Source organism: Diceros bicornis, chromosome 14 (genome assembly GCF_020826845.1).
Source record: "Diceros bicornis minor isolate mBicDic1 chromosome 14, mDicBic1.mat.cur, whole genome shotgun sequence".
NCBI lineage: Eukaryota > Metazoa > Chordata > Mammalia > Perissodactyla > Rhinocerotidae > Diceros > Diceros bicornis.
Genome location: NC_080753.1, coordinates 3,457,961 through 3,478,457, shown reverse-complemented (window position 1 = coordinate 3,478,457; position 20,497 = coordinate 3,457,961). Strand labels below are relative to the sequence as shown.

At 40.2% G+C, this 20,497-nt stretch overlaps 1 protein-coding gene across 1 annotated transcript in view; it reads left to right on the top strand.

Moving 5' to 3' along the window:
- The window catches only part of ADGRB3 (adhesion G protein-coupled receptor B3), a 661,473-nt gene that overhangs the window by 301,995 nt on the left and 338,981 nt on the right, over positions 1-20,497 (top strand). The window contains exons 9-10 of the mRNA XM_058554075.1: positions 8,234-8,335; positions 8,953-9,059. Of these exons, the coding sequence (XP_058410058.1) occupies positions 8,234-8,335; positions 8,953-9,059 (209 nt within the window). The remainder of the gene's footprint in view (positions 1-8,233; positions 8,336-8,952; positions 9,060-20,497) is intronic.

The window sequence follows — 20,497 nt, the reverse complement described above, 5'->3', positions numbered from 1 at the left end:
ACAGAGACCACATCGATCTCATTTACCTCCGCAGCCCCCATCACCGGGAATTCCCAAAACATAGGAATTAATGAATTGCCACCAAGTGAAATTTGAAATGTGGGGTTATGCGTAGTGCATGTTTTTCTGTTTTTTTTTTTCCTGCGTGCTTGCTCTATAGTTTAGAATCAATTTCTCTTTAACTCTGAAATTCTAGCGTAAGAGGTGAAAACTAATTTCCCACATCAAATTGATTTAAGCCCTGTATAATTTTTGCTATTTTTAAGAGACAGAAAATCAGTTTGAATAGACAGATTAACAGCTAATCACTAGGTAATTGCTACCTTATTTTAAGGGAGCATGCTAACTACATACTTAGGACTTCAAGTACGGTTGTATCTTACAAACGGGTTTTTATATCTTTGCGCCAGTGATAGCAAACAGTGGGATCTTTCAGCCAATGAACAGAGTTGCTGTTCCATTTTGCTAAGGCATAAAAAACAAGAGCCCTTCATATTGCTGCACAATAATATGTTTTTATTTTGAGCACAGAGTGGCCTGAGATAATTATGTATTTTCTAATTTACAAAATACACATAGGTAGCTTTAACAGAAAAAAAAGTTAACACAAATCTCTATCTCTAGCTTATGTTTCTCTCCCGAGCTTTAGTTCCATACACCAACCAACCTGTTGATAATACCGAGATGTGCTCAGATGTCTCAAACTCAAAAGTATTTTCAGCATCTTCTCTCCCAAGACCTCTCTTGCTCTTGTGCTGTCACGCAGGGTATGGACAGCAGACACTCCTCCTGGAACCCTGAGCTTCGTCTCTTACTTCTCTCTTCCTCTCCTCTTGCATCCAGCCGTGGAGCTGAGCCCATTCCACCTGCTAAGTAGATTGTGAATCCCCCCACTGCCCACTTCACTTCCTGTGACTCCACTCCCCTCCCCAATTACACCACTGAGATGGTCCCGGCCTCCCTGCCTTCAGTCTCACTTTCCTTCCATCACTCTCCCAACTGCAGGTATAGCATTCGAAACATGATCATACATTTCCCTTGCCCGTAAACTCAGACTCTGGGTTTTCCTCAGCTTTCTTCACCTCCCCCCCACACACACTTACCCCCCTCTTCCCACCCCCCGCTGTACACTCTGGCCATCCCGAGATGTCCCCAATCTCTCGGGTGTACCAGGTTCTCCTCGCACCCTGGGTCTCCCCACACGTGGTCCCCGAGGCCCACTTTTCCCTTCCTCATTGGCTAACTCCTGCTTTTCCTTTGCTCCTCGACGGGGACACCCCTCCTGGAGACCTCCGTGACATGCCGCCCCCCGACGCACTCCTGGAGCAGCACTTCTGGGAGCACAGTGGCCCTCCTCCTGTGTCACGATTTCTCCACTCACTGTCCCCGTCACCATCTGGGGGGCTGAGAGACCCTGACTGTTCTTCTCCATTCGTTTTGCGTGCAACAGTTAAGGTGACGGGGACATTATGGGTGCTCAGGAGATGTTTGTAGAATGAATGAACTCCACAGTGGCACTGAGGAGAGCCCAGAAAGTTCCCCACCACTGGGGACTTCATAACCCTAAGATGAAGAAGATAAATTTTTATTTTAATATCTAGGCTGTTTTGCTCTTTGTATGAGCATAAATTGACTTATTTTCTGAACTAATTTTTTTTAAGATATAATCTTCAAAGAATGCCAAATCACCTTTGATGAAATATTTAGAGCAGCTGTGGGATTTGACATTACCACTAAAAAGCTGAAAATCCAGGACCAATTTGCACCTCTAATCTATGATCCCCTGTCACCCTCCTTTCTTGTCCTGTGTTCTGTGATTCTGTCTGCGGGAAGCACACTGAATCCAGGGCTTCACGAATTTACAGTGCGGAAAACAAAGTTTGTTGACCTTTCTGGGTTTAAAAAATTACTGAGTTTTTTTTTAGGGGGTCTGGTTGAGGCAGACCATACTGATTGTCACTAGCTAAGTGCGAATTAATAATTGAGTGCTATGGTGGGAAAAGGCCAGCTATTTAATCAGCTTCTTCCTTAACCAATTAGGATGTCTGCAGATCAAACTGGGGGAGTCAGAACAGGGTCCCGTGGATGCTTACCAAGTCAGACACAGCCCTGTAGGGTCCACTTTTGTCAACACCTGGTACCCTGGACGCCCATGTTAGCTGATTTTTAGGAAAACTGTCATAGCTAACCTCTCTTTCTTACTGCTCCTAAGGGAACATTACTACCTCCTGCCAGCCTGTTTAACACACACACACACACACACACACACACACACACAGAGTCCTCGGTTCTTTGCAGAGTCATCCTCATTCTCTGTCATCTTAAGTCGTGGGCTAATGGAAAATAGGTCCTTGGAAAGTAATTTTTGGTGAAAAGTTTGTGTGTCTCCCGGCCCCCACGTGTCATTTGCTAGACTTCCAAGTGCCTTGTGCTCGAAGAGTGAGGCAAAACAGAAGAATCACCATCTTCATGGTGCTCACGTTCTGGCGGGAGCAGGCAAAAAAATCAATAAGTAAGCTAGAAGAAGAAGGTGACAAGTGTTTGGGGGACAGTAGAGCAGAGGAAGGTGTGGGAGTGTTTGCGGTTGGTCAGGAGGTCCGGAGAAGGCTGTGCAGACCTTTGGGGAGGGGAAGAGGATGTCCTGGGCAGAAAGGACAAGGGCACAGAGCCTTCCTGGGTGTTGGAGAAGCTGGGGCCAGTGTGCTGAGGGGGAGAGTGGAAATAGAGGGAGCTGAGGGAAGCCCAGACCGAGGCCTTGTAACTGAGGCTAGGTTAATCACTAAACGTCATACTTACATGAAAAGAAGAAATTTTATTTTTCCCCAAGTAGTATACCTTTAAAATCACCAAGCAGCTACCCGTACTCCCCAGCTGAGGGTTACTGCTCGGCCCACCCTGCTGGGTTTCATCTGGAGCCCAGCAAACGTCTCACCCTGTTGGCCCGCCCGTGCCATCTAGTGGTTAACGCTTGCAACGACCCGATTTTCTGACCACAAGGTCTACGGGGTGGGGTGGGGGAGGGGGCGCAGGGGTGGGCGGTCGCACCTGTTCGCAGAATAACAATAGGTGTGAAAAGCTTTCGGAACCCACCACAGGGACGTGAAGAAATCCGCGCTGCAAGTTGCTTCTTCATTGGTTTATGTCAAGACTTAATCCGAAAAAATAACTGAAAGCTATAGCAACAAGTTTTAGGAAAGGTATTTCAAATTTCTTCAGTGGAACTGAAGAAAATTTGAGTTTGAAAACTGACAAAGGTACAAGTGAAGTGACAGTGAAAGATTACAAATGAAGAGCAAATGAGAGAGATATTAAACAGAAGCTGGATGTGTAGATGAAACAAAGAATAATCAAGTGTATTAGTAATATTAGATTAATTACTGCTATATCTTTATTAAAAATAGACTAAAATTAAGCAACTATTAAAAATAGTTGTTTTGTATAGAATCCAATTATGTAATACATTATGCATGTTGTATTTTGTGATTTTTAGAGTGCATTACAATTTTCCTTTTTTTCATATTCCATAGTAGTTTCGGTTGGCATTTACAGAAAGACAGTTATCACCTATCACAGTGTTGTCCAACATGGTAGCTATTAAAATTAAAATTTACATTAACTAAAATTAAATGAAATTTAAGCTTCAGTTCTCAGTCTTACAGCCACATTTCATATACTCAGTAGCCACCTTGGACTAGTGGCCGCCATATTGGACAGTGAAAACATAGTGTTTCCATCATGGCAAGAAAGTTCCATTGGACAGAGCTGGTCTATCATGCTGTTTCCTCAGTAAAAGTGATTTACTTAACAAACCTGCTATATGCTGGACAGCATGGCAGTTCATTACAGCAGATTAAAGAGAAATAAAGTAAAACATGATCAGTCTCCTAAAAGGCAAAATTTGGCAATTGGGGAGGTTCACGCACATAACCAAATATTTTCAATCAACTGTGAGAAGAGCAATAACACTTGTGTATTCAGAGACTGAGGTATCAAGGGAGGCTTCCCGGATACATACCATTTAAGATGTGTTTTAAAGGTAAATAGGCATTTTACCAAGAAACAAAATGTAGAGAGAGGATTTTGAGTAGAGGATATAGCTTTGCAAAGTCGGGGAAGTGTGAATTGGTGTGGAATGTTTGGAGGATGACAATTCTGTGTGGCTGATGCACGGGAGGTTAAGTAGGAATCGTTGTTGGAACGGGAGGATAGGGCTGACTGGAAGGGCCTATCATCACACTGAGCATCCTTGTCTTCATCCTGTTGTTACTGGAGACCCACGGACAGGCTTTAAGCAGCAAGTTATGGGATTAACCTTCATGTTAGAGATTGCTCTGTTGGCGTGCCATGAGACGTGGAGCAAAGGAGAAGACACTGGAGAACAGTCCCACTTTACACCAGCTCTTCAGCTCAGACGGCGGGCCTCATCCTTGACCCTTGGGCTCTCATTCCTCACGTCATTTAGTCTCCCACATTTGCCTTGTGTCCGCCTACTTGTCTGCACCATTAGTCCAGCCATCCTACCTGGAGCCACCAGTTCAGGACTGACTCACTGCCTCAGCCTCCTCAGCGGTCTTGCCCCAACCTCTGCTCCCCCTCTCCTCCCTCCACAGAAGGCAAACTAATCTTAAAGCGAAAAATTGGATCATGGCAATCCTTTGTTTAGGACCCGTCAGTGGCTGCCTGTAAGGCCCTCCGGGCACCAGTCTCAGCCTGTCTCTCCAGCCCGTTACTCCACACTCCTCTTGATTCTTTTCCCTCCAGCAACACTGGCCTTGGCACCCCAAGCTCTTCCGTGCTTCCCGGCCTTTGCGTATGCTGTTATCTCTGCCTGGAGCACTTACTGCATCTTGGACAGCCAGTCTCAATGAAGTGTCCCTTCTTCCAGGAAGACTTCTTTGGTTCTTCAGCTTTTATATTGAAACAGCACCCTGTACTTCCTGTTTGCAGTGCTTGTCATAATTGTACTCAAGTAATGATTTGTTTAATTATTCGACTTCTGCCTCCTCCCCTTTGACTGAAAGCTCCATGAGGCGGAGGCTTCTCTCATGCGCTGTCGGTTTTCCCTAGAGCAGGACCCAGCAGATGTTAGTTAGGTAAATGCTTGAATGGACCAATGAGGTTGTTCCCCTAATTCAAATGGGACGGGATGAGTGCCTGGGTAATTGGTGGAGGTAGAATGACGGAAGGTTAGGAGGAAGAGAAGGGTGAGTAGAAGATGAGGTTGATGGTGTTAGCCTTGGGTACAAGATTGGAGGTGCCACTAACAGGGAATAGAGGAGAGGAAACAAGCAGCATCGTGGAGAAAAATGGTGGGACTTGGAGCATAGGCAGATTGACCTTGAGATCTCCTTGGAACAGCCAGTGAGAATGCCACTCAGCAGTTGGGTATGATATGCCAGACTCAAGCCCAAGAAAAACGTATGAACCAGAGAAACTTGTGTTTTAGCAATGCGTAACTGAGGGAGAGACCATGTGTCAAGGCTCGACTGCAGTACTCCAAGTGAGAGTGGGGAATCGGAAGCTTTGATCGCCACTGATGGCATTCCTCTCGTGACTCCCACATTTACCAGCTTCCCCTCTTTCCACCACCTCCCCTTCTTTGGCACTAACACGGGCACAGCCCAGCTCCAGAGCAGTGACTCTCCACCACTGTCTCATCTCTGGGCTTTGCCTTTTGTTCCTGACACTGTCGCCCTCTCGGGAGACACTTCCCTGGGCCTTCATGGCAACCTGTTGGGAGGCTGGATGGGGTACCAGGGTTGGGAGCATCTGCTCTTCGTGGGGTGGGGGACAGACAAACCAGCTTGCTACTCTCCCTGGCCAGTATGGAAGTGGGTGGTTGCAGGCTGGTGATGGCAGAGGCATCCCTTAATTTATTTCTTGGCTCTTCTGTTCTTGTAATATTGGAAGAGGGAGCCAGCACAGAGGCTGCCCCTACCCTCACTTGAGTTAGACCATTTTTTTGTTATGGATTTTAATTTTCATTTTATTATTTTATATTTTTGATTTATTATGACTTCACTCCTATTCATCACTGCCACTCCCAGGCTAGACTCAGTGGAAAATCCAGCTCTTGGGTCCCAGGAAGGGGCCTTGCCAACTTCAGCCCTCCTGCCCCCGTAACAGCCCAGGGGCGGGGATTTGAAGGGGAGGTCATGGCTTGGCTCCGTAAGGTAGAGGGGTGGGGATACCCTGGCAAAATGACTCCTCCAACCCTCCACTCATATGCTTAGTTTCTCCTCTGGATCCAACAGGTAGTACAAAGAATGTTTGGAATCAGAAAAAAAAATTAATTCACCTCTCTGTGCCTGTTTTCCCATTTGACAAATGGGGCTAATAGTCTCTACCCCATGAGGTTATTGGGGAAGATTAAATGAGGCCATTCCTGCGAGACTCTTAGTAAGGGCTCACTATGAGTACTGTTATTAATATGTTTGAAATCATCTAAGGCAAGTGTTTGATATCAGGAAAAAATAAGGTGTGGATGATTCTGCAAAGGACGCAGGGAATAAGACAGAAAAAGAATGGTCCAAGTGGTTGGGGGAGGCCTGAGAGAGAACAGCTTTCTAAGACCCTAAAGGAAGTATTTTCAAGGAGGAGGGAGAGTCAAAGTCTGAAGCGCTGCAGGGAAGGTCCGGCGAGTGAGGACTGAGATGAGGGAGTTAGGTTTGGCCATTAGGAAATGGTTGGTGGGTGAGAAGGAGATGTTTTATGAAAACAGGGCTGCCGAAGGTGGAATCAACTGCTAAACCATCCACCGAGCAAAGATTCCATCAGTTGGAGATGGTTGCCTCTGTGTCTTACTGAGAACCTAGATTAAAGATTTTATATATATATATATATATATATATATATATATATAAAACTCAGCATGAGGGAGATTATTTTGAACAATTCAAGGCAGCAAAGAGGATATGCAGGAAGTCAATGATGGCTATGGAGGAGTCAGGTTTCTAGAACCTAGTCCTGCTGATGCCTCCATCAGCTCCACCAACGCAGACAAGCGTCACTTCTGGGGCCTTGGTGCCCTCATCTGTAAAGAGGACAGAGATGAAATAGGGGATCTTCAATGTCACCTTCAGTTCTAAAATGCTTAAACCATTCATCTTATCTTAGGTAATTATAAAGAGGATATTGTAAGGAGGCTATAAAGATGGTAATGCCTCAAATTGCATTCTTCACCTACTAGTAACCATAATATATCCTGATGAGTTCATAAATTCTGAAGTAGAATTAGTATCAGTAGAATTATGATTAGTGTGGATTGAATAATATATTGTTTCCAAGAGAAGAAATTTCTCCCAGGAAGTCACACTCATGTATATTTTAGGTAATTCTTATTTTTAGGTCCTTATGTATTTATCAAAGGTATTTATATTCATTCATTTATTCATTCAACTTTGAGCAACTTCTATGTGCCAGACACACCATTAGTGCAACATACAGAGACAGAAGACACAAGATCCCAGGCAAGAAGTGAAGACACATGTGTGAACATATAAGAGAGAGTGCTGTGCAACAAGCCCAGCAGGAGTGTGCCTAGAGGAGGGATAATACGTCCCTTCTAGGAGCAAGGCATCAGGTTTAACACAGTGCAGATAAACCTTGTTCTTTCAAGAATTCTTTGGCTTTCCATTAAAATATTTCTGGTATACATGTGTTATTCTGGAAATCTCCTTTAACTTTCTGGCCTCAGTAATTAAACTGAGCTTTTGAAAATAATAAGGCCAAAAGATAAGATCAGTTTATTTTTATATGATGGAGTATGATTGACATCATTGCTGTTATATGAAGAAATGAAAAGTTATATACTTGGCACTTTATGTTTATTTACTCTTAGCACTTACAGTCAACAATTCTAATAAAGCTTTCAGTTTACTGGAAATCATTTTATTGTATAACATCCCAAAACATTATGAATATTGGAAAGACTTTTGATTTATATGCTTGAATGTAATGTTCAATTTATAGGCAAATCCAAATGACTTTTTTAAAAAGCCTACACGGTAACCACTTTCAAAAGAAAAGACATTTCCGTGAAGATTTTGTAGATAATGAAATGGAACCTAGTGGTCTTTTTCTTGAAGACATCGCTAACATTCCAGTAAACAATGTACTTTAAAGAAAATGAAAGAGCTCTACAGTTAGAGAGATGCATTTGAGGACTGTTTATTGCCAATATTTAAAAAAATAAACACTGCTGGCATTCAAGTCCCTCTGTTTTAAATTGCAGCACCTTATGAAATATGCCCAGAGGATTATCTGATGTCCATGGTGTGGAAAAGGACTCCAGCAGGCGACTTGGCATTCAATCAGTGCCCGCTGAACGCCACAGGTAAAGTAGGATGGCCCACAGAAACCCAAGTGCCATCGCCATCCAGGAACAGCATGCCACTTGCTTCTGGAGTCACGCTTTTGTCCTGTATCCGTAAATAAATCCGCCCAATGAGCGATTAATGAAACAATTTTAGCAAAGTGCTTCATAAATGGAGCCAAGGAAGAGACCTAGAAAATATTGCTGATGCCATTGTTTCTCAGTATGACTAATAAAAATTATAAAAATAGGGGCCGGCCCGGTGGCGCAAGCGGTTAAGTGCGCGCGCTCCGCTGCGGCGGCCCGGGGGTCGCTGGTTCGGATCCCGGGCGCGCACCGACGCACTGCTTGGTAAGCCATGCTGTGGCGGCGTCCTATATAAAGTGGAGGAAGATGGGCACCGATGTTAGCCCAGGGCCGTCTTCCTCAGCAAAAAAAAGAGGAGGATTGGCGGATGTTAGCTCAGGGCTGATCTCCTCACAAAAAAAATTATAAAAATAATCAAAATAACCATTTCATGTGCATGATTTTTTAGGCAAGGAGATGTACAAACCAGATTTTTTAGCCTGCCTCCTAATTATGTGATGCCTTCTAGCATCCTTGTTATAAAGCTTCTCTCTGTTCTTTGTGACTCACAGGCACCACTAGCAGACGCTGCTCTCTCAGTCTTCATGGAGTGGCCTTCTGGGAACAGCCGAGCTTTGCAAGATGCATATCACATGAGTACAGACACTTGCAGCTTTCAGTAGGTGCAAAGCCAGCTTTAGTACTTGCTCTGTTTATTTTTTGCTAATGATCACTGTGTGAGAATTTAACCTTCTGCTGTACGATCAAATCAGTAAAATCTCTGAAAGAATGCCTGAAGGAAAAAGAGATGTGATTGAAAGCTAATTTGTAGAACTTAGTGCTAAATTGTCTTGTTCCTAGGGTTTGGGTTTTTATGGATCCTGCTATTTAAATGATAGAATTCCTTGTCTAATGGGTGAAAGGCCTGAGTAAAATCTGTTATTCAGTTTAATATGTGGGAGTTAAACTATGTATCATGATTGGCACAAACCTGTGTTAAATAGTACATAAGACTTATTTCAAAGAAACCATACATTTTTATATTAAATTCTTTAACATTTTAGTAGCTGGGAAATGATAAAGCTGTGTCACTTAGGTACCAAATTTCTCACTGCATTTTGACATTAAGACATGAAAAAAATGACAGTGTTATTTCACCAGGGAAAATTAATTACTCGAAAAAGATTACATGGGCCAAATTTTCCAAAACTAGCCCCTCTTTTCCCACACATCATTGAATTATTCACAGAGTGTGATGTATGAAAATTTTGAGCACAGTTAAACTTCCCTTGGTATTTTACAAGTGCAAGTCATTGTCATTATCAGAGACTGTTGTTATCTCATCCTGACAGTCAAGAGGAACTCGGCACGTGAATAAACTTTGTGGGGTTTAGAAGAGAATGTGAGCGGGAGCAAGTGGGAAGCTGAATGTTGGCAGGGAGGGTATTTAGTTAAGAGCCTTTGTTTTGTTGTGCTTATGTTTTCTTTTAATTTTGTTACTGTCACTCACAAATATGCATAATTCTTACAAAAAAAAAACCTAAAGAACATTCTTGCTTCTGGATGAAGAAGTAGCTTGTGCAAAAACAAGTCTTATCAATGAAGTAAATGTATTTGATTATCAGAAAGACAAAAAAGCACATTTTAAGAAATCTGAAGACCAAATTCTGTCTAATATGGTTAATTACAAAATCAGTAATGGAACTGATGATTATTTGGCTACATAGAGCCTTATTTCTGATATTGTGTGTATATATATGTATACTATGTATGTTTACATATATTATATTTATATATAAATACATATATTTGTATATATACACATAAATACTGGCATACACATCAATATATGCTGATAACACAAATATACTTGTATTTAATAATAATTATTTCTGTGCATATCGGTAATTGGTGATATTTGGCTTCACTGAGCCTTGTTTCCATCAAAATTAAAATGACAGAAATAAAGCTGTATATAGCCAAATAATCATCAATTCAATTATTGATTTGGTATGTAAACACGTCAGACAGCATTTGGTTGTAAGATTTTTTTAAATACACTTTTTGGGGTATATATATATATATATACATAATATGTATATATATACAGAATATAATATATAGCTTTATTTCATAATATAAAATGTAAAGATTCTTTTATTAATAGCTGTCAATACTCAGACCAGTATATTTGAGAATTAATTATAAACAAAAACTTTCTTATGAATTTAATTTTTCCCTAATTTTAGACATTCAACTTTGTTTACTTAATCTTAATAATATTCATGTCCAGATCTTGTTTATTCATGGTTAGAAATGGGAATAAATGTATGTATTAAGTAAATTGCATGGATTAAGTAAATCATAAGTCAATCCTTACAAATTCATTAAGAATGAATAATATCACTTTTTTGTAGAAAAATTTTACTTTCTAAGTTCAGTGTTTTGTACCGTAATATTTAAATAAGTTTGTGTTGTGAGCGCAAGTCATCTTCTAAGGGAGAGAAACCTAAATATTTTGTGAAACAGAAGAAATGATCTGGAATTGTGAACCCCATAGAAATCATTCAATCAGTAATTTTACAGCCAATGTGTATATTCCTTGTTGACTTGCATACATAAACCAAGTGCATGATATTGTAGAAGAAAAAGCAGCCTCAGGGCCGGCCCCGTGGCTTAGCGGTTAAGTGCGCGAGCTCCGCTACTGGCGGCCCGGGTTCAGATCCCGGGCACGCACCGATGCACCACTTCTCCGGCCATGCTGAGGCCACGTCCCACATACAGCAACTAGAAGGATGTGCAGCTATGACATACAACTATCTACTGGGGCTTTGGGGGAAAGAAAAAAAAGAGGAGGAGGATTGGCAATAGATGTTAGCTCAGAGCCAATCTTCCTCACCAAAAAAAAAAAAAAACAATAAGAGTAAAATTTTAGAACTCAACATATTATAAACTTGAACTGTACGTGTGGGAAAATACAGATTGCTATAGATAGATAGATAGGTAGGTAGGTAGACAGGTAGATGGATGGATGATGTATAAGATTGAAGTCAGATGTATTTTTGTACATGAATTATGTTTATTTACACATACAGAAATATACACATACTTACACATGCACACATCTAGTACTTGCCCAGGGATCATGATCTTCTCATTAACATATTCAGGGAAGGATAGGACCAATCTATGCCTTAAATAGTGCTTACCTAATGCATTGACCACATCCTGTAGACTCTAAACAGTCAACTGGAGATGGGCATGAAATCAACCTCCCCACAGCATCACGCTCTTGCTCCCGCAGCTGCCCATGCTTTGTCTGAGTAGCAAAGCTAGGTAGTAATTGTAACAGAGAACAGTTCTGACTCCCACAAATTCTTTAGATTTAGAATTCAGATAGATAGCTGGCGTGGCAGGGGGCACACTAGGGGGAAGGGGAGAGAGAGAAAGAGACAGAGACAGAGAGTATGTTTACTTTATTTTTTCCCCTATTCCCTACCATCCAGGTGAATTTTGCTTCATTGCAGCAGAACTCCTCACATATCACACTTTTTTGGCCACTGCCTCATTGCACAAATGCCCAGCACATTCCCTAAAAGAGGACAATACATTTTATTACTGCAGCTTATTTAGAGGAAAGAAAGGCAACAATAGCCATCATAGTTTTTGTTTATAACAAATATTTATTGAGCCAAAAAGTATGCAAGTCTTATTGTTTTTCTAATGAGCAATTAAGGAGAAAAAACCAACACTATGATCTAGCCAGCCAGGGGAACTAGCAGATGATTTTAATTTTCAAATATTCATTAATTAAGTGGAGGTGAGTGAGCCTGAGAGACAGGAGTTACTTGTTCTGCCAGTTTTTTGTGATGCAGTATGGCTGGAACACCGCAAGTAATGGGAAAGCAGGGGGAAGAAGCTAGATTAGTAGTTTCTTAATCCTGGCTGAACATTATAATCATGTGGGAGTTCTTAAAAAATACCAAGGGAGATGTCACCGAAGGCCAATTAAATGGAGTTGTTACCTGCCCATAGTACATATTCAATAAATGTGAGCTTTGTTATTGCTAATTACAGCAGTTATTTGGCATTCATATATATCTATTTCTAATTACTTGGCCCTCTCATGAAAGAATGTGGACGCTCTTGTTTTAAGTACTCAAGACATAGCACTTGACTGCCTTTTTATTCTTGTTGCCAAATTTCAAGTTTGTCAGAGTCCTCACTGCCAGAACTCCAATAATCATTGCAAAACCCAACAATGCCAAGGAAAAGTTGAAGCACGTTACTTACTTTAAAATGGACAGAAACCTCTTAATTTTATTCAGGACCACACGTTAAAGTTTTGGGATCTGAGTTCAACTTCACAATTCCAAAGTTTTTAACATGTGGTCCTGAATAAAATCCTGAGTTCACTGAGCGTTCAGCAGATGATAATAGCTCTCATTTATTGAATGCTATCTACCCTAAAGGAGCTGATTGAAAAAAATATTTGGAAGGAAGGTGTTAGTTAAATCTTGATGTTCTGAGCAATTCATATGTCAAAGCTTACAGCATATTTCAAGGGAAATAAATAGGGAATATTTTAGACTTTACATCCCATATGGTCTCTGTTCTAACTACTCAACTCTATTGTTGTAGCCCAAGAGCAGCCATAGACAAGAAGTGAACATGCCTGTGTTCCAGTAAAACTATGCAAAAACAGGCAATGGGCTGAATTTGGGCCACAGGCTGTAATTTGCTAACTCCTGGTCTAGAATATACATTTTTTTAAAGTTTTTTTTTTTAATTCCAACTTATAGAATTCTCCATCAAAGAAGAGACAAAGTCTATTTTGTCCTTTGTTTTCCTCCATTTTCTTTAACATTTTAATCATTGTCATTTTAAATGCCTTATCAGGAAAATCTAACATTGGGATAATCTGTGAATGAGCTTGTTTTGTTTTGTTTTGTCAGTCGCATCATCTGGCATATCTAGTAATTTTTGATTAAATGTCAGATATTGTGTAAAACAAATGTAGAGTTTTCAGACAATGTTAACGTCCACCGTAAAGCAATCCTCCTTCCCTTGGTTGTTCAAGTACAGTGAGGAGCTGGTACTTCAGTGCAATCAAGGATTGATCTCGGTCAAGGATGTTTTGCAATTTTAGTAGGATTACGTCTCTTTAGTCTCCTTTTCTCCATTGTGTGTCCTATAGGCTTTGGATGGAGAGCCTGTGTGCTCCCATCCCGTCAGCCCTAAGGAACTGGAAGATTCAGCTCTGCCCTTCAAAGGGAGAGCTCAGGGCTCCAGGTTTCTGCCCAAGCAACTTCAGATGCATCAGATGTCTTGAGAGGGAGACCAGCTGGCTGCTTAGAGCTAGACTCCTCCCTCACTAGGCAGTGGTTTCCAAATGCCTAGTTACAAAAATAGAGAAAATTGCGCTCTGCATTTTAGAAGTTTTCATCCTAACTCCTCAGCTTCCTATACATTCCAAACACTGTCAGCAAACGTCTCAGGGAGAAAAAACCCAGCAAGATTTTTAGGGATCCTCAAATTTCCAGGATATTTCTCCAGCCCTGGGCAAACAAAACCCATTAGTTTTTCTTTCTGCCCTCTGCCTGGGCCACATCAGCCACTCACTCCTTGCCCAAATTTAGCAAACATTCTCAAGATGAAAAAAAAAAAACCTCATAGGAATTGTTGGCTTACCGGAAAGGATCTCCTGTTTCTGGAAATTTAGTTTATGTCATCCATACTCTCTGATGCTCTAAAGGGTATGATTTTTGAAATTCATATGAAGTTTTCTAGCCGTGGTGGCAAAAGATTGGCCTTACAGAAATTACTACACTCTACTAGACCAATGAATTTCAATTGTATTATAAAAAAGAAAAAATCTTAGGCACATATGATAGTGTTTCCTAGGGAATCTTAAGGGAGTCAATTATATAGATACATAATGAAATACTTCTAAAGTTGTACTTTATTTCATCTTTTTTCTAAAACTCACAAAAATATTACTGATTATATCTATAAAAGCCCAGGAGATTTTTAAGCTTCTGTCAGCTTTTGGATTTAGTGTGATTTGGAGAAGAAATGTTAGAGTTAGTTTTAGCCATTGAAATTCACTGGCTTGAAACTTATTCATAAGATGATTTAATAGAATATACTTGTACAGAGAATTACATTTAGGCTAATGCCAAAGGAAAAAATATTACTCAATCATTCATCCATCCATTCAACTACCCATCAACTTATTCTGCAAATATCCACTTAGCTTTAACTATGTGCAACACAGTGCAAGGGCCTGAGGATGCAACTAGAATGCGACACACACAACAAATACAAAATAAAGTAGGCAGGAAAAGAGACAAAATACTTAGAAATTGTGATATGTTGAAGGAAATTAACAGAGTGCCAACATAGGGAATAAAGCTTGAGAACTGCTTTAGGTAAGAAAGTCAGTGAGGTCTCTATGAGGAAATGACGTTTAAAACTGTGACTTGAAAGATGAGGTGGATCTAGACAGCAAAGAGTGGAGAGAATGAGTTTTTTGGAGAATGAGAGTATATTCCATTTGGAGGGAATAGCATATGGAAAAGCCTTGAGGTCTTTAAGGAAGTGAAAGATGACCCAGTGGCCGGAGGTAGTGAGCAAGAAGAGAGTGTCGTGACGTGAGGTTGGAGAACTAGGTAGGGAGAAATTATTCCCTGCATTAAAGACCTTTGCTAGGAGTGTGGATTTTATTCTAAGGGCAATGGGAAGCCATTGACAGTAAGGATCCATGTGATTAAATATAATTAAAGAGGGTCATAAGGCTGTTCTAGGGAGAATAGTCTGTCGGGTGGCGGGACTGGAAGCTGTGAAACCTGCTGCAGTAATCCAGGTGAGAGATGATAGTATCCTTTATTAAGGTTGAGGGAGCACATTTGGCTGATGGTGGTGTCATTTTCTGAAAGGAGGAAGGCAGGACGATGAAGAATACCCTGGGGCAGGTAGGCTCAGGGGTTGCCAAAGGTTGTATTGTACGGAGGTTTGAAATAAAGAACTCAGAGTGCAGCTAGTCAGTTTAGCTGTGATTTTTCTCCAGCAAAGTTGAGCTACTTGGATGCAGCTGAGAAGGCATTTGGCATTTGGCATTTGGTGGAGCCAAAATGTTTTCCAAAGACCAGAAGTATCACAGTTCCTGGGAGCTTGTTAGAAATATAGACTCTCAGACCCTGTCCCAGACCTACTTCATCAGAATCTGCATTTTGAAAAATTCCCTTTGTGCTTCATATGCACCTTAAATTTAGGAAGCACTGTGGTCGATTTTATCTAGGGTTGAAATTTTGGTGGATGAATGCAAAGAAGTTAAATGAGTGCCATCTAGCTCCATACCATCACAAGACATACTACATTCGGTGATGTCTAATTTTCCTCCCCTGAGCACATAGGGAAATTGTGTTTCTTCACCCTTTGAAGTTATGGGTACACATGGGACTAGTTCTGGCCAGTTGGCTGTGTATGGAAGTGATCTTTGTCATGTCAGACCTGAGAAAGTCATTGCCAGTGTAAAATCTTTCATCCTCCACCATCCCAAGCCCCTGAATGACTATGATGGACAGAGCCTCCCCGATGACCTGGGTTGCATATGTAGTGTGAGTGAGGAATAAATCTTTGTTGTTTGGGGGTGCTGAGATTTTGGAGTTGTTTGTTATCACAGCATAACCGATCCCATTCTGACTGATGCAATATCCCTAGAACTGGAAAACCCAAGTAATGGAAATAGAATTGAGAAAAACCTTAGAGAAATACTGGGTCCTGGATGCTCTTGTCTCCCACTGAGGAGGTTCCTGAGAGTTTGGGTCCCAGTCTGTGACTGCTATCCTGCTTTGAGCTCATGGAGCACGCTCTAGTCCAGTCCCCTGGCTCAGAATATGAAGAAGAACTTCTGGATTTGTTTGGTGTTAAGAAAAGAAATCTCACCTACCTATGTCCTTTGGGAATAATTCTAGCCAAAAACTCTGAAATTAAAGCTGTTTCTAGTTTTTTACAGGGTAGGTAAACTTACTGTGCTCTCATTCTTATTTTGGAAATTTCCAGGCTTTACAGGGAAATATGCATGCTGTATACCTGACTCAGTTTTCTTTATGACTCAGTTTATTCTCATAACAATACCTTGCAATCCTCAAATTCATGGCATCCTATCTCTCACTTCAGGAATTCCTCGAGCAAGAAACTAAGAGACCCAGTGCCCCTATGGCCAAGTGCTCTTCACCTGGGTTCTGAATAATACATACATAATTTATGCAGGAGAATTCTGGACTAAATCTCCCCATCACATTGTCTCTAGACAATAATTGTCTTTTCAAATTTGAACTCCTAGCCCTAGGACAACTCCAAGATGCACACAAGCTTTTTATATCAAATATAGGGAAAATTCAAAATTATTCATGTACTAGAACAAGGCGTATGCTTTCTTTTTCATACAGGATGCTTTCTGTCTTTCCTGGAGACACCAGATATATCAGGAAATAATTTAATACCATCATTTAGTGAGTGACTTTGGTCTTAGAAAATAACAGAGTTATGAACTGAAGCAGAAGCTGTATATTTAGATTATTGCTTTCTGAAAAGAAGTTTCTGGTATAATTATCTTATAATTGAAGCCACTTAGAGTTGTGAGAACCTTTAATATACCTTACAGATGGACTGTAGGAGTTGATGCTGAAAATAATATATAAATATATCATGTTTAAAGTGTGTCATTCGCACAGAGTGACTACGATAAACCTTTTTATAGGATTCACACAATAGAGGCAACTGTAGCTGGCAGGAGGAGGCATAAAGTGAAAAGAACAGGGTTATTTCAGAAGCACACCTACTCTTTAAACCATGACCCTCACATCTCCCTATATAAAGAGCAAGGAGGTTAATCCAGAACTATAAAAAGCAACTATTTTTAGACTTCAGTTTTTCCCTTTCACTGTTATCTTGTCAACAGTATTAAATGTGAATGACGCAGAAACGTTTAAGACTTGTCCTTTGGAGCAAAAACGTTCACAGAGTGCTGCAATGTAAGCAGACATAATCACTGATAATTATAATTTTTAAGGGAAATATTAAAATTATAAACCTTTCAGTTTCACTACTTCAGTGATTAAATTAAGAGAATTAGAAAATACAACCCAAGGGAGATAGAATCCTTGATGTATCTGTAGGGGTTTTTTCTGTCCTCTTGAATAAAAGTACTTACAAAATCTTTTATAGACATGGGTAAATGACTTTAGGAACGTTGACACATTACATTTCAAAATAATGGCCACCACTCACATAATTGGCAGCACCTCCACAGCCTGGCAAGTTGCTTCAAGACTCGCTTCTCATATTCTTTCTTTGTGTGAAAAAGACTTAATATCTCCTTAAAACAAATGTGGTTGAGAACAATTTTTAAATATGTAAGCATTTTGACAGTTTCTAACAAAAGCATATGTAAAACCTGAGTTTGCATGTGGTGGTTAAAAGCATGGACTCTGCAATCCAACTGCCTGAGCTCAACTCTTGGTACAAGTTAGGAGCATTACAGTCCTGGGGAATGCACTGCACCACACTCCCTCTCTACTCCTTCACCTGTAAGGGGTGGGTTGTTATGGCACCTCCAAAGGTCATTTTAAAACTGAAATGGGGTAACTCTTGTCAAACTCTTAGTCCTACACTTGCCATGTAATGATAATGCTGTATCATTGTTGTTCTTATTTTTTAAACGGTTGAAATTATATGACTATAACTATAGATGTTAAAATTTCTAAAATTGTTTATGTATTTATACTAATTGGATATCGTTTAAAAGGCAATTCTAGCAGGAAATGTAACAGATCTCCAATTAGTACATATTTCTTTGTTTTGAATAATCATGGACTGCTATGTTTTTACCTTGTTAACTTTTTTTTTGGGGGGGGGAAGATTCACTCTGAGCTAACATCTGTCGCCAATCTTCCTCTTTTTTTGCTTGAGGAAGATTAGCCATAAGCCAACATCTGTGCCAATCTTCCTCTATTTTGTATGTGGGTTGCCACCTCAGCACGGCTTGATGAGTGGTGTCGGTCCATGCCCAGGATCTGAACCTGCAAACCATGGCTGCCAAAGTCGAACATGCCAGACCTGGTCATTACACAATGGGGCTGGCCCTACCACGTCAACTTTTGAAGTTGTTAGTTACAGAAAGAAAAAGAAAATCCTTCTGCAGTTTCAGTTTAATTTAGCAAGCACTTTGAGCAAATACATTCACGTGTCAGACAATGTTCCAGAAATTACTGGGGAAACACAGATGAATAAGAAACTAAAGGCCCTTTAGGAGTTTATGGTCTAGTAGAAAGAGTAACATAAGAACACAAACACTGTAATAATATAAGAGAGAACAAGATTACTCCTTTGAGGTTTAAAAGTAGAGATTATATCATGATTGCAGTTATCTTAGAAGAATTCAGAAAGCAGAATGGGAAGATAACAATTTAACAAAAAGGTTTGGGGAGAATATTTAAGGTTACAGATGATCGTGAGTCAGGGAACAAAGGCAGGACCCGTGGGCTTTCTTTGGGGAATGGTGAGTAGTTCAGTCTGGTTGGCATTAGGAACCCTCAACAGTAGTGGAACAGTGGGATGGACCAAGCTGACACTTCACAGATCATACTGAGTTCTGCATAAACTGCAGCAAGAATATATTTTCAAATATTTGTGTTACAGCTGAGCTCAAAAGAAAGACAGGGAAATCCTTAGATACCAGAAATGAAGAAAAATATCAAAGCCAGAGCTATAGGGGGAAGCTGACAGTCAAGCAGCCTGTGAGAGTCTCTGATTCTATGTGAGTCCCAGGTGCTGGAGGCTGAGATTCTAAAGTCCTCTTTCGGATGCTGAGGAGACCCCCTTACCACACAAGCAGTGATGCTATACCAAGCCCACTGCAATGAGCCAGCACTATCTTGGCTGCTCTAGCCTCATGGACTAGAAAAACCCCATAGGACTAGGATGTGTCTAAGAAATTTGTAGTTCATACAAGGTTTAGGGGAGGAAGAGGAAAGAAATCACCTTTCAGAAACTGAAACCCCTAGTCTGAGCTATAAACAGAAGAAGTTAAGATGAAAATTAGCATATTATGAACCAATATCATCAAACTGCTCAGGAACCCACCCCCAAAGAAACACACTCAGAACTAGTCTTTAGCAACTCTTTCACAAACCAGCAACTTGGGGATCCCAAAGGAAAAATATGTCCCACTGAATATGAGATTACAATAATTACAAATATCACGAGGGAGAATCATCAAAGCCAGAATCAGGAGGATTAGCAATGCAAGACGTAAAAATAACAGAAGATACGGAAGAAATTATAACATTTTTAAAAATAATTTAAGAGATAAAAGAAAGAACAGAAAGCACAGTTAAGGAATGAAAAAGATTAACTAGAATTTCTGTAAGTGGGAAATATTGTCACTGAATTTAAGGAATAGAGTAAATAGCCAATTACACACAATTGGGGAAAGAATTGGTGATCTGGAAGTTAAGCCTGGAAAAATATCACTCAGCAGCCAGAATAGATAGACAAAAAAATGAAAACTATAAAAGAGAACCTAGAAAATGAAGAATAGAATGATAAAGTTTAGTAGACATTTGATAGAAATATATATAATATAATAGAAATGTATTCCTAGTAGAAAGAGACTACAAAGAGATTGAGGGAAAGGCAACATTCTATGAGTTAGTGCATAGGAATTTTCCAAAGTTGAAGACAGATAAGATATTCAGAATGAAAAATGTTCTGAATAAATAAAAGCAAATCCACATAAACTTAGTCTGCACTACGCTAAAGACAAAAGGAAAAATGTTAAAAGCTACCACAAAGAAAAGACTGGTAATCTACAAAAGATCGCTGTTTAACTGACAGGAGACTTTGCACTTGCAACAAAAGAGGCATTAAAATCACATTATAAAACTGCTGAGAGGAAAATAAAAGCGTCCTCATCTAAAAGATCAACTGAAAGTGAGTATAACAAAAAAAAGTAAACGTCAAAGACTGAAAGCTTTCCCATTCACAGAACCTTACTAAAATAATTACTAAAAAAATTTTAAAAAGGAAAATACACTTGGAAAGCAATAGTTA